A 13,676-nucleotide genomic window follows, 5' to 3' on the forward strand; every position below is an offset into this window, starting at 1 on the left:
TGCCAAAATTGGAACTGGGATATTCTGATGATGACAAACAATCATAAATACAAGAAACGTCACTTCTGCCAACAAAATGGAAATAATTATACAACATTTAGTGCAACACAAGAGCTTTTTCCCCCACCAAATATTTAAGCAGCTGACCGACTGCTTTCAAAAAGGTGACTTTCAGTTAGAGACTGGTTTTTTTTAATACACTCAAATCGGATTTCTCCTTTTCTGTGACCAAGATCTCTGCATCCAGCTCTGGGCTCCCAGCGCAGGAGGGACACAGACCTGCTGGAGTGAGTCCAGAGGAGGCCACAGAGATGCTGATTGGAACAGTTCAGCTTGGGAAAGAGATTTCAGGCTGATGCAATTGCAACCTTACTGCCTCAGTACCTGGAGGGAGCTTACAATAAAAGCTGGAGCGGGACTTTCTACAAGATCATGTGATGACAGGACAAGGGGATTCAAACTTAAATGAGGAGATCTGGATTAGACATAAGGAAGAAATTCTTTAATGTGGAGGGAGGTGAGACACTGGAACAGGCTGCCCAGAGGAGCTGGGGATGCCCCATTGCTGGAAGTATTCAAGGCCAGGCTGGATGGGAGTTTGAGTAACCTGGTCCAGGTGGGCTAGAACTTGATAATCTTTAAGGTCCCTTCCAATCCAAACCATCCTTTGATTCTAAGATTTTTATGTATTTTATTCCCACTGAATATGCCAGTATTTTATAGCTAACAATCTAGTAAGCTCTGAAAGGTTCCAGATAAAATCACAGATTCCCACCTGTATGCTTCCCAAGCTCTGCCAGAGTGTCCTGGTACATGCTCAGCAACTGATCACAGTGAGCAATTACACTTTTGTGCATGTTGTCCCAGTGAGGAGCAAGCTCTCCCAGGTCTTTAAGCTCCTGATTCCTGTACCAAAAAGCAAAAAGGGAAGGCGCTAATTAACTCATTAATCTATCAAGGTTCATCCAAATTAATCTAAAACAAGTTTGCTACAAAACATCAGAAAGATTTCTAATTGAAATAAAATCCGTTTTCGGACTGCTTGTGAGATCTGCTTTTCATCTCTCTTTTACAAGTAAACAATAAATTATGTCAGTAGATAATGCAGTAACTTTTGTGCTCAAAACTCATCTGGTATAAATGCAGTAACCTTCAAAATGAAATACCACTTCTTTCATGAAGGAAAGAAGGCTTCCAGGCTCCAGAGAGTTGTGCTCAGAGCAAGTAACTTTATCTCAAGAGATATTAAACAACATTGGAAAGAATATAAAGTTTCTTTTTCCTGCAAAACTTTCAGTATGGTTGTTTTGATGCACTACTCTTTGTATACTTTCATAAACATTTCATAAACACATATTTCTAGCAGTGTTTCTACAAATTCAGTTTAATCAACACATCAGCTCTCACCACATTTCTTCAGGATTCAAAACAAAATATACACAAAAAATCCCAACACCTGCTCCCTAAAATGTCATGTCCAGTGTTCATCAGGTCAAAAAAGTACTGCTGTGGTAACCAAACAGGTCACTGGAAATCCAAAAGGAAATCCTTTAGTAAATTATCAGTTTTCCTGTACACTCCTGAGAGCTGACCTGAGTGAAATAGAGATCATCTGAATTTCCTGCACAAACAAGCTTAGTATTTTGGGCTTTCTGTTTGGTTTTTCCTCTTGCAGAGGAAGTTTCTCCTGTATCTCTCCCAAAGCCATTTTGTGGGACCTGCTTTTAAGGAAAATAAAAGATCTTCAGTCAGTCTTCAAACATCTGGAATTTAACAGGAGAAAATGTTTGCAACACAACCAGTTTTCATTATTTTCCTTGGAGCATCAAGAAGAGTGTTCCACTGTAATTCTTGGAAGTCTCCAAAAAGTCTTTCAGAAGACAGTTCTTGCATACAGAAAAATTATGTAAGAAAAAGCAAAAATGGGGTAGAAGAGGTGGAAAGAGGGAGGAAAGGACCAGTGAGCTTGCAGCGCAGGAACACAGAGCTCACTTATGTGAGCAGCAGATCTGACCATTAGTCAAAAAAGCCTTAAAATGACTTCTTAAATGGAACAGCAACACACTGGTGGTGCTTTCCCCATCATTATTAGCTTTGCATTAGTGTGAGCAGTGCAGTCAGAACAAGCTCCATAGGCAGACCTCTGCTCCTGGTGTAGGTGACAATCAAAACCAGAGAGACTGCACTGGAAGCGGAATTAAAGCATTGCATTTGTACATGTTCTTGAAAATATCAACATGGAAACAAAGACACAACACGTGGACTTGCTGACAGTCTATGTTAACGATATTATTACTTTCTGCCATTTAATTGCTCCTGAAGCTGAACCAATTAAACTTTCCTCCAGCAATACAAACTGGTAATGCTGTAGCATAAGAACAATCTGTCACGAAGGGATTTGAGAGGATAAACCAAACATTCTCAGGGACCATTTTCTTTGCCAGTTTTTAGCAGTATAACATGAGGTTCCCTTTCAATTAAAATCTTAGGGCTTCCTTCTCAGCAAAGTGTGTAAAATTTGTCAGGGTATGCAATTTTGTTTATGTGCAGCGATAATGTTTTGGCCCTTAATATTTATGGTGTCTGATTTAATAGTTTCAGCAACAATGTTTGGACCTGGCTGGCTTCCAAAACTTTACTACTCCTTCTGTATAGGAATAGAGTATTCTATCCAAGAACTACATCCCTGCCTCCATCTAAGCTCATGCCTGGAGCTGCTGGTCTCAAACTGAAGTTTGAGAGTTAACTCCACTGACATCAATAGCAATGGGAATATTAATTTTAATAGGTCTTCAAGAAATATCAAATCCTGTCCCCATTACTGGTGACAAGGTTGGTATTTGTTTCTCCTCAGAAACATGTACAAATCAATGAAGTAAAAATTCAGTCTTCAATATGTGGCAAAAAAAGACACATCAACAATGCTTAAAGTGAGAGTACAGCGCTATAGCAATCTAGAGCATACACAGCGTGGAAATTTTAAAGACTACGATTTCTGAATTTATTTGCATTTTAAACTCCAGCAAAATCAAAACCATTAGAAAACAGGATTATATGGCAGACACTTCCATAGAAAACAGTCTCATAGCCTCACTTTATATCTATTTCTTTTTCTAATGAAATTATAGAAGACAGAGCATTTAAATTGGATTTATGTCTCGTGGTCTTTTTACAGTTTATCACTGCTGTTGTTGACTCCATAAAATTCTGAGTTATGAATGAAAAAAGAGTTGTCTTTTCTATATCTAAACTCCATCAACAATACTCCACAGTACCAAGCTTTATTATTATTACATGAAAGGCCTTTTCTAAAAGTACACAGAGTGGAAAAACCATAATATTTTCCATTTTTGAAAAAGTTTACAGTTCACACTAATACAATTGTTGAAATTTTTAATAATATTCTAATACTTTAATGTTAACTTATTTCATTGAATAACTTTAAAAATCCACTTCAACCAGTAACTGTGTCAAACAACAATTGTGCTATTAAAAAGCACATAAGCTGAAAATGCTGTATGAAGGCCAAGTAGCAATTTTTTATACATACAGCTTCAAAAATCTAATGATGTGTTTCCTAGTAAAGCAAACATGACAAATTCAAAACCTAGAAGACTAAGTGATTTTGGCCTCCGCTAAGCAAAATGAGCTTCTGAAATCTACTTTTGCAAAACATCAGTGCACGAGGGCGTACACGGCCCTAAGTCCGGCTAGCTGAAGGGGTAAAGCGGCCGACGCCCCTGCGCATCTGAGGCCAGCCCCCCTTGGCGTCCTGGCCTCGGGCTGGGCTGGATTGCGGACTTGGGTTCGCGCTGGACGAGACGAGAGAGGAGGCGACCACTTGCTGGGGGTAAAACGTCGGTTTATTGAAGAGCCCACATGCAGCACAGGGCAAACCAACAAGTGGAAAAACCCACAGCAAAAATGGCCCCGAACACGGGGGGAGACAGAGTTTTACAGGGAAGGGGTGGAGACGGGAGGGGAAGCCCAGCTAACCAATAGGGGAACATGTGGGGAGGTACATAAGAAAACTGACACAAGAACTTATCCAATAAGGAGGGGCCCTGGGACGCCAGCCAACTATGACCCCCAGAGAGAAGAATGTTCTCGAAAGCAGGGAGGAGTGGGGGGTGATTGACTGGGCCCAGGGAGGAGGAAAACTTTACTTATATGGTGGGATAAGGGAGGAGCAGTTATGTAACTTGAGAGACTGACAAATAAGGGGGACAGGGGTAACCGTGGTAACATAACTGCCAAAGACTCTGTGGCGGGAAAACTGGAGGGGGAAGAACCATCTTACAAAGAACAGGGAGAGAATAATACCTAAAATGGGGGAACAAAACAAGAAACTTAAAAACACATTACAACATCTCCCCGTTTCTTAACAAATAAAATAAAAAGAACGGAAAGTCCACAGAAACTTAAAATTCAGGATCTCGTGGCTGGTCCGGCCAGGCCTCGCTTTCTTCGAGCTGGAATCCGCCCGCCCCTGGGTGGTCGAAGGACGGTGCGGTCGCCCCTTCCTCATCTGTAGCTTCTTCGGCCTCCGAGGAGAGGTCTTCCAGCTCGATGGGCTTGTCCGACGGGACTGCGGCATGGTTGACAGATGCTGAGGCATCTCTGACCATTAGTCTCTGGACCAAACCGCGGATCAAAATAATGAAAACTAAAAGTACTAATTAACTCAGAACAACCTTGCAAACAGATTCTATTATGGAACCGGCCCACCCGCTGAGGCCCCAACCCTTGAAAATGTCCCCCAGCCAGTCAGAGGTTTCTTGCTTGACCTGATGGACAAGGTCTTGCAGCCTCTTGATGGAATGTCTGGCGTCCTCGGCTTGAGAGGATAGGTTCAGGCAGCAGAGGCCCTCAAACTCCTCACAGTGATGATGATGGAGCAGCAATAGAAAATCTATTGCTGCTCTGTTTTGGAGTGTCGCCTTCCTTGTTATTTCCTCGTCTGTGAGGAGGTCGTAGAGCGCGGCCGAAGTAAAATTTGCTTGTTTAGCCACCCAACACTCTAGACAGCCCAATTCACCTAGAGCCTTCGCCACCGATACCCAAGGCAACAAGATGGTAAAGGCGACGGATTTTGAGTGTGACCAATGAGTAATTTCATCATCACAATCCTCAATGAGATCCTTGAGATCTCTTTTAGGTCTAGCCAATTTAGATGTGATGTTTGTCTTCTTCCAATTGATAATTTGAGTGACGTTGGGGGTAAACAGTGTCAGCCGGCCAAAAGTGCACGGCCCTTCCGACCAGGCCAGAGGGGATGCCTGCCCACGCCCGGTCGCCACAATTAAAAACACGCCTCGGGGAAGGGAGTAAGGGGTCCGTCTGGTAGTGGTGGGGCCGAGGATCTTTAGGACAGCCTTACACCACTGCTTAGCTTGGTATTCTAACTTGGACTGTAGCACTACCTCACTACCCCTCTCGACGGGGGTGATTGTACAATCAAACTGAAAGCAAATTGATGCATTGGTCGAACCGAGGAAATGTAACTCTGTGGGCTCGGAGGGTGCAGGATCTAGCCTGCTCACTCCGTCTCTCCAGGCGTTGGAGGAATCACAACTGGGGAGGATAGTGAGGCTCTGGGCTAGGATAGCATTAAAGGCACTTTAGAAGGCAGGGAGAAACTCGCCTGGAGAGAAAGGGATCCCCACAAGGCGACATCGGGTCCTCTGCTGCGCCGGTGTCTAGGCATATACTGTCCTGTCCTAACGATTGAGCCAAGGCACGCCAGACGTTGACTTTCCGCTGGGGGATGACCCACGGCTCCGAAGGTGGCAAAAGGAGTCCGCAGGTCGTCATGATCGCCATTAGCAGGCTAGGGTTGGGAGTCAGCGATGTTGAAACGGGGGCCATGGGGGAGATGTAACTGAAATGAGATAAGATAGTAAAAGTATGACGAATTCACAAAAATGGTTCTTCTCCAAACAACCAGTTTATGTAAAACATACAGGGGGTAAGAGCTGGAGCAGGGGGTGAATGGGAGGAAACATGACATAGGAGGTCAAGGGGTGGAGGAGAAGCTGGAGGAGAGGGCTCTTCTGTAACTGGGGGAAGATCCGGAAAGAAAGACAAAGATTGATGGTGTGGTTTCCTCCGCCAACGCCAACAAGCTTGCCGGACTTGTGGTACTGCCTCCTTCTTAGTCCTCTGTTTCGGGACGAAGGGCCTGACCCACTTAGATGGAATCCACCTGGGGCCTGAGGGAGTGGACACGCAGGCATATCCCCTCCCCCAGGTCACCAGGTCAAAGGGGCCCTCCGTCCGCCAGGTCTCCGGATCTTTTACAAGAACCGGTGGCCTGGCTTTAGGCTGCAGCTGCTGGTGACTGCCAAAGTGCCGGACCACTGGAGGATTTTGGCTGTCAAAAGAGCAATTTAGAAAGTTAAGTGTGTACAATGCCCTTGACAGCCGGACGTGGGGGGTCTCCACCTTCATCGCCGGTTGTTGCCGGGATAAGATCTTCTTAAAGCTCTGGTGGGCCCTCTCCACCATGGCTTGGCCTGTTGGGGAATAGGGGATGCCAGTCGTATGGACTACTCCCCATTGCTGCAGGAAGCTCCGCAGCTCCTTGGAGGTATACGCAGGGCCATTATCTGTTTTTAGGGCCCTAAGGATGCCCAAGACAGCAAATGCCTGAAGCAGATGCTTCTGCACATCCGCTGCCTTTTCACCTGTGTGGGCAGAAGCATAGATAGCCCCAGAGAAGGTATCAACTGAGACATGGACGTAACACAATCGACCAAAAGATGGGACATGCGTCACGTCCATCTGCCACACTTCGCAGCTCGCCAAACCTCGGGGATTGGCCCCTGAGGCCACAGTAGGCATCTGATCTTGTCGGCATTGGGGACATGTGGCCACTATCGCCTTGGCCTGATCCTGTGTCAGATTGAACTGCCAGACCAGGCCAGGCGCATTCTGATGGAAAAGTTGGTGACTGATCTTAGCCTGGCCGAACACGTCTGGGAGAGGGGCCTGCGTAACAGCAGCCGCGGCCAGAGAGTCGGCACAACGGTTGCCTTCCGCAATAAACCCGGGCAGATCAGTATGTGATCTCACATGCATAACATAAAAAGGGTGCTCGCGGTGGGAGACTAGCTCGACGAGCCTGTTAAGCAACTCAAATAATCTTTTGCTGGTGACCTCTTGAAGAACCGCAGACTCAGCTTGAGACACTACACCTGCGACATATGCAGAATCTGTAACCAAATTAGAAGGCCCAGGGAACCTCTGGAATGCCCTGACGACTGCGTCCAACTCAGCAACTTGTGGAGAGCCCTCCACAACAACAACATCAGTCTCCCACTGCTGAGTCTGAGGATCTTTCCAAGTCATTACTGACTTGTGGGATGCTCCAGATGCGTCTGTGAAAACTGTCAAGGCATCCAGCAGCTTCCTGCTCTGAACCTTTTTCAGCAATAATTTAAACTCCGAATTGAATAATTTGTGGGCCGGCCGATCTACTGCGATGCGCCCGGTGTAGCTGTCGAGTGCAAACTGAAGATATTCATTAGTTTGCAGCAGTTCTTCAAAGGTCTTTAATTTGAGTTGTCCTGATTCTAATTTAATTGGGATATGTATGCATGCGAAATCACACCCCGCCAGCTCCCTGATCCTCGATCTTGCTTTGAGGATCAGTTCGGCTACCAACTCCTGTGGCCGTGTCATTCTTTTGGACCGATGGTGGCTGAGAAACACCCACTCTATAATTAAGAGGGGGTCACCCAGCCCCTGGTCCTTTACACTGGTGTCCCACTGGTGTATCACGCCATGGAGATGTGGCAATTTTCTCAGTATAATAAATTTGAAGGGCAGGCCCGGATGGTAACGGTGGGCCTGCCTGGCCAAAATAACTTTCTGTATCTTCTCCAAAGCCACCCCTGCCTCTGGGGTGAGAGCCCTAGGGGAACTCAGCCCCTCTCCCCCTTTCAACAAATTGAAAAGGGGGGCTAGGTCTTCAGTTGAAATGCCTAGCCAAGGTCTCACCCAATTTAAAGACCCACACAGCTGATGGACATCCGCTAGAGTCTGGACTTTTGTCCTAATAGCCAATTCCTGCGGAACAATGGTCCGCTTTGTGATTTCGAGGCCCAGGTATTTCCAAGGTGGCATCCGCTGAATTTTGTCCTGCTGGAGCTCGAACCCTGCAGCAACCAACGCATTGGTTGTCAGGTCAAGCGCATGGGCAAGCAGACTGTGGTCGGGTGCACACACGAGGATGTCGTCCATGTAATGGTGAATAATGACGGCATCCCCGAGGGCTGTACGTATGGGTGACAGCAGCAAAGCGACATACCATTGGCAGATCACAGGGCTGTTCTTTAGGCCTTGCGGAAGCATTCGCCAATGATAGCGCTTGGCTGGGGACTCACGATTGATGGATGGAACCGTGAACGCAAAGCGCGGGGCATCGTCTGGGTGCAGGGGAATCTGGAAAAAACCATCTTTTATATCTGTAACTGCCAAATTCCAGTTTTGGGGGAGCATTGCTGGGGAAGGCATCCCTGGCTGAAGAGGACCCATGTCCATTATTTGTTCGTTAATTTGGCGGAGGTCGGTCAGGAGCCCCCACTTGTCCTTATTAGGCTTCTTAATGACAAACACTGGGGAGTTCCAAGGTGACATTGTCTCCACCAGGTGGCCTTTCAGTAACTGCTCCTGAATGAGCTCATTGAGCGCTTTTAATTTTTGCTTGTTGAGTGGCCACTGCAAGACCTGTACTGGTTTATCTGACAGCCAATTCAGCTTCCAGGTCTGGCGCTCCTCAGTGGCCACTGCCCGAAAAACCTGGGGAGCCTTTGGGAGGTCAATTCTGGCTCCCCACTGGGCTAGTAGGTCCCTTCCCCAGAGAGGCTCGGTATAATCTAAAACGAACGGGCGTATAGAGGCCAATTGCCCATCGGGCCCCTTAATTTGCACAATGCTCTTAGATTGATTGGCCAATTGAAGGCCCCCAACACCTGAGATTGCGCCCGCAGCGCTTTGCAAGTCCCAATGTGACGGCCACTCCCGAGAGGGAATGATCGTCACATCCGCACCTGTGTCCAAAAGACCCCTCACGATCTTTCTGTCCCCTCCCAACGAGAGCTGACAAGTCAGGCGGGGCTTCTCCCTCCCCACCAGCTGTGCCCAGGCTACTGTCGGAGGCGATCTCCTCTCCACGGAGTTCTTCCAATTATCTTTATCTGGAACCGGAATAGCCTGGGCAATGATCTGTCCCTTAGGGAGGAAGAGTGGGGGTTGGACACAGTACAGCCCTACCGCGAAACGGTCCCGGTCGGTAGTTACTAGACCAGGGACGATGTGAATGTCTCGCGGTGTGTGCTTTGTGTCCCCGACGACTGTCCACCTGCAACGTCCAAGTTTCCTCCAGCGACCCGGGTGTTGCAGGTCGACAGACACCAGCTGGATGTCACTACTAGGGAGATAGAAGTCCCTAGTTAGCTGCAGCCTGTAGGGACAGAGGACATGGTGTCAAGCGCAGGTGTAGGCTGAATACCACAGGTATGTGTCAAGTCTGGTACTAAGTAAGACAAATCCGGCAGTGTGTACGGCAGCTCTCTGTCGTCTCCTCCCTCCCCGCTTGTTGTTAAGTGGCCTGCCGCATTTTTGTCTTCGCGCAGGGAGGGGCTGCGCTCCAGGCCTAGTTTTTTGTGCCCTTACTCTCCTCCTTTTCCCGCTTCCTTCTATACTCCAAATAATCTAATCGCATCTGGCATTAAGGCATCCAATGCCCTGTCTTGCCACAGAGGTGGCAGGGGTGGGTGGCTGTTGATCTTCTGCCGGACCCGGGTGTTGGGGGCCCGGCAACGGGGGCAGCTTCTATATCAAAGAAGTCCGGTTCGGGGTCCTCCGCAAAAGCCACTGAGGCTCTTTTAGGCCGCGATGGTAAGGATACCTGGCCTACCACGGCCTCTATCATGGCCTCCACCGTGGGCCGGGGACTTCGAGGGAGCCTCCTGATGGCCTTCCGACACTCTAGGTTGGCGTTGCTATACGCCATCCTCCAGAGCATCTTCTCCCTGTCGTCGTCCCCGGTCGCCTGCGCCTCCACGTATCTGTAGAGGCGCTCGATAAAAACCATGTAAGGCTCTTGCGGCCCCTGCCGGACTTCATCGTCCTCCCATTGGGAGGTCATCACCTCTAGCTTATAAAAGGCCCGCTCTGCTGCCTTAGCGGTCTCTACAAGCTGAGACGAGAACAAGGCCTTTGCTTGAGCTATCCCCTCTGCCCACTGTCCCTCGCCTAAAAGATATTCTTGGGAAATTGCCAAACCGTCCGCGTCATGAGACACTGAAGGATTCCCCCAAAGAATCGGGAGAACCTCCACCATCTCCCTCCTCCATTCCCCCACCCAGACCCTAAACTCCATGGGTCTTGTTAAACTAGAGAAAAGGGCCCTCAGGTCCGCCGGCACCAGATCTCCCTGTGCAAGGGCATTCCGGAGCATACCCCGGAAGTATTCAGACCCGCGGGAGTAGTCCTTCTGCGCCTTGCACAGTTTCTTAATCCGGGCCTGTGCTAAAGGCACCCACTGGGCCTGAGAGCTCCCCTCCCCGCTGAGGTGGTACGTAACCGGAGCGGCTTCCAATAAAGGCGCCTGCCCCGGCTTCCAGTCATCCATCCCCCCCCACCCCGAACACAAGGCGTGAGAACCGGAAGGGGGAGCGTGGGAACCGGAGTTGGAGGAGGTTGAGGCGGAGTCTGGCAATGGGGCAGGGCGAGGGAGTGGGCGCGGCACACCGCCCCTCTCCGCCCCCTGGGTGGAGTTCGGAGGCGGAGCAGAGTATGAAGGTGGAGCAGGGGAGGAGTAAACAGGGGGCTGAACTGGGGGAGGAACCTGGGGAGGAGCCGACGGAGGATCGGAGGGCGGAGAAATGGAAGGAGCAGAGGAAAGAGATGGGGGAGGGACAACCGAAAAAGAGGTTCGGTCCAGGGGAAGGAAAGGGTTAGCATTAGGGAGGAAAGGGTTAGGAGGAGAAGAAAGAGCCCTGGCGGGAGCGGCCGCGTGGCCGCCGCCATCTCGGGCACCAAGGGACCCCTTTTGAGGGTCGTCGCAAAACCGAACAACTTTGGGGTTTGGAACCGGGGACTTGGGGACCGGGGTAGAGGGTAAGGGAAGAGAAGGAGCCTGGCCAGGGCTCCTCGAAGGGGGAGGCCGAGCCGGTCGAGGGGGAGCAGGGGCAGGATGGACCCCCTGCCTCTGGTCGGCCCTCAAAATCCCCCTCGAGGGCTCATGCCTACGGGACGAGGGAAAGGTTTGGGGGACAAGGGCAACTGAACGAGGAGAACGAGGGGACAAACCAGAAACCGCGGGACATTTCTTAGGCTCCACAGGCACGCCGAGTGTCGCATGAACTCTGCGCGCGCAATACGCCACGGTGGCTAGTTTTGTCTCCCCGGAATTTATGGCCTCTTCTAATTTTGCCACAACGGCTGCCCAAAACCGCGGCTCTTTTACGCGTTCCGGGGAGACCTCGGGAAACCTAGAAAATACCCACTTAACTAAACATTTTAACTCCTGCTTGCGGGCTTTCTGACCACCCCCAAGCAACAAACCCTTCACAACATAATAAACCTCCTTCTGGGATTTTCCCAAGCCGGCACCCATTGCGCCTTTCTAGAGCAGAAACTGCTACCGCTAGAAAGGGGGAAAATCCTCTGATGACGCAACCGCACGCCCGGGAAACAACGAGAACTTAAACAATGAGCCGCCTGCCGCCGGCCCCTGCCCCCCCCACTGCCCCAAAGTCTGGGTAAACAGCTGGAGGGAAAAAGAGATTGGGTGATGGGTGCGGCCCCACGTCTGGGGAAATCCGGCACCCAAAGGGAAGAGAAAACAAAAACGGCGCGGGGACGAGGAAAAACCTCAAGGAGGGCGGGGGGGTAGGTCCCCAACGCAGGGCATATACCCCTAGGGAAAGTTAAAAAGGCAGAGGGGAAGCCGGAGAGTCCCCAGGACGGGGCCCGAACTCACCAATCCTGCTGCGGCGACAAAGAAAAAACCAGGCGAAGGTCACTCGTCTCGGGGAGTCGTCCTCTGAGGGTGCGAGGAGTCCCGACTCCCTTCCGCCGGGGAGCGCTGCTTCTAAAACGAAGCCTGCTACTACCCGGGGTAGTCTGGCGTCCAGAGGGTAAGTAAATCCCAACTCCGCAGGGTCCAGTCCGTGGTCAAAAGTCCACTTCGTCGGCCCCCACGTTGGACGGCAAACTGCGCGAGGGCGTACACGGCCCTAAGTCCGGCTAGCTGAAGGGGTAAAGCGGCCGACGCCCCTGCGCATCTGAGGCCAGCCCCCCTTGGCGTCCTGGCCTCGGGCTGGGCTGGATTGCGGACTTGGGTTCGCGCTGGACGAGACGAGAGAGGAGGCGACCACTTGCTGGGGGCAAAACGTCGGTTTATTGAAGAGCCCACAGGCAGCACAGGGCAAACCAACAAGTGGAAAAACCCACAGCAAAATGGCCCCGAACACGGGGGGAGACAGAGTTTTACAGGGAAGGGGTGGAGACGGGAGGGGAAGCCCAGCTAACCAATAGGGGAACATGTGGGGAGGTACATAAGAAAACTGACACAAGAACTTATCCAATAAACATAGAACAAAGGAGGGGCCCTGGGACGCCAGCCAACTATGACCCCCAGAGAGAAGAATGTTCTCGAAAGCAGGGAGGAGTGGGGGGTGATTGACTGGGCCCAGGGAGGAGGAAAACTTTACTTATATGGTGGGATAAGGGAGGAGCAGTTATGTAACTTGGGAGATTGACAAATAAGGGGGGCAGGGGTAACCGTGGTAACATAACTGCCAAAGACTCTGTGGCGGGAAAACTGGAGGGGGAAGAACCATCTTACAAAGAACAGGGGGAGAATAATACCTAAAATGGGGGAACAAAACAAGAAACTTAAAAACACACTACAACACATCAGAAGCAAAGAGCTTAGCAGGATTCAAAACAAGAGGGGACATTTCTGCAGATTATATTTGCAAAACTTCTGTAATATTGTAACAGCTTAAAAATTCTGAATATTTATCAAACAGCAGCTTTGGAGTAAATATAAACTATAGCTTTGGGATATGACTCAATCATTCATACATAATGGAAGTTTAGAAGCTTCTAAGGAAAGGAGCACAGGAATTATTCTTCCTAACAAAGTTCACTTTAAAATGTATGGATAACCACTTCAATTTTTTTTTTTTTTTTTTTTAAAGAACAGAATCAGATAAAATTACTCTCATTTTTCTTTGCTACAAGATATGCTTCTGTGATATATAGGCAATAAACTCCAGACAAACAATGTAACATTCCCTCCAGAAATAAAATACTCATAGCTTTTTCACTCTGTTGTTTCCAAACCAGGCAAATAATTATTACGGAGGAGTCAATAAGAAAAAAAAAAGAAAAAAAAGAAAAAAAAAAGGCATGTTTTTCTTTCTCTACTAATAATCTCATTTTAGACTCTCTTGAAAACAGTTGCAATTTTTGTCTCCTTACAGAATTTCCCAAAATTATTTCAAGTTTTGGTGAGCCTGACCCGACAGGCAACTAAAAACTTCAATGTGAGTTGTGCTTACCTTTGCATGCCCTGAACAGTTGTTTAGAAACAGAAAAAGAGAAAACAAAGCAGAAAAAAGAGACAAAAGAAACCCCACCAGAACCCCATGAGCAAA

At 48.9% G+C, this 13,676-nt stretch overlaps 1 protein-coding gene across 1 annotated transcript in view; it reads right to left on the reverse strand.

Moving 5' to 3' along the window:
• Positions 1-13,676, reverse strand: part of LOC128946150 (inositol polyphosphate 4-phosphatase type II-like) — a gene marked incomplete at its 5' end in the record, with an annotated part of 97,396 nt that overhangs the window by 66,097 nt on the left and 17,623 nt on the right. Inside the window, one exon of the mRNA XM_054290070.1 lies at positions 776-906. Within this exon, the coding sequence (XP_054146045.1) occupies positions 776-906 (131 nt within the window). The remainder of the gene's footprint in view (positions 1-775; positions 907-13,676) is intronic.

This window comes from Melozone crissalis, unplaced genomic scaffold (assembly GCF_028551555.1).
Source record: "Melozone crissalis strain CALT ecotype California unplaced genomic scaffold, PUWL_Pcris_2 ptg000076l_1, whole genome shotgun sequence".
In the NCBI taxonomy this organism is placed as follows: domain Eukaryota; kingdom Metazoa; phylum Chordata; class Aves; order Passeriformes; family Passerellidae; genus Melozone; species Melozone crissalis.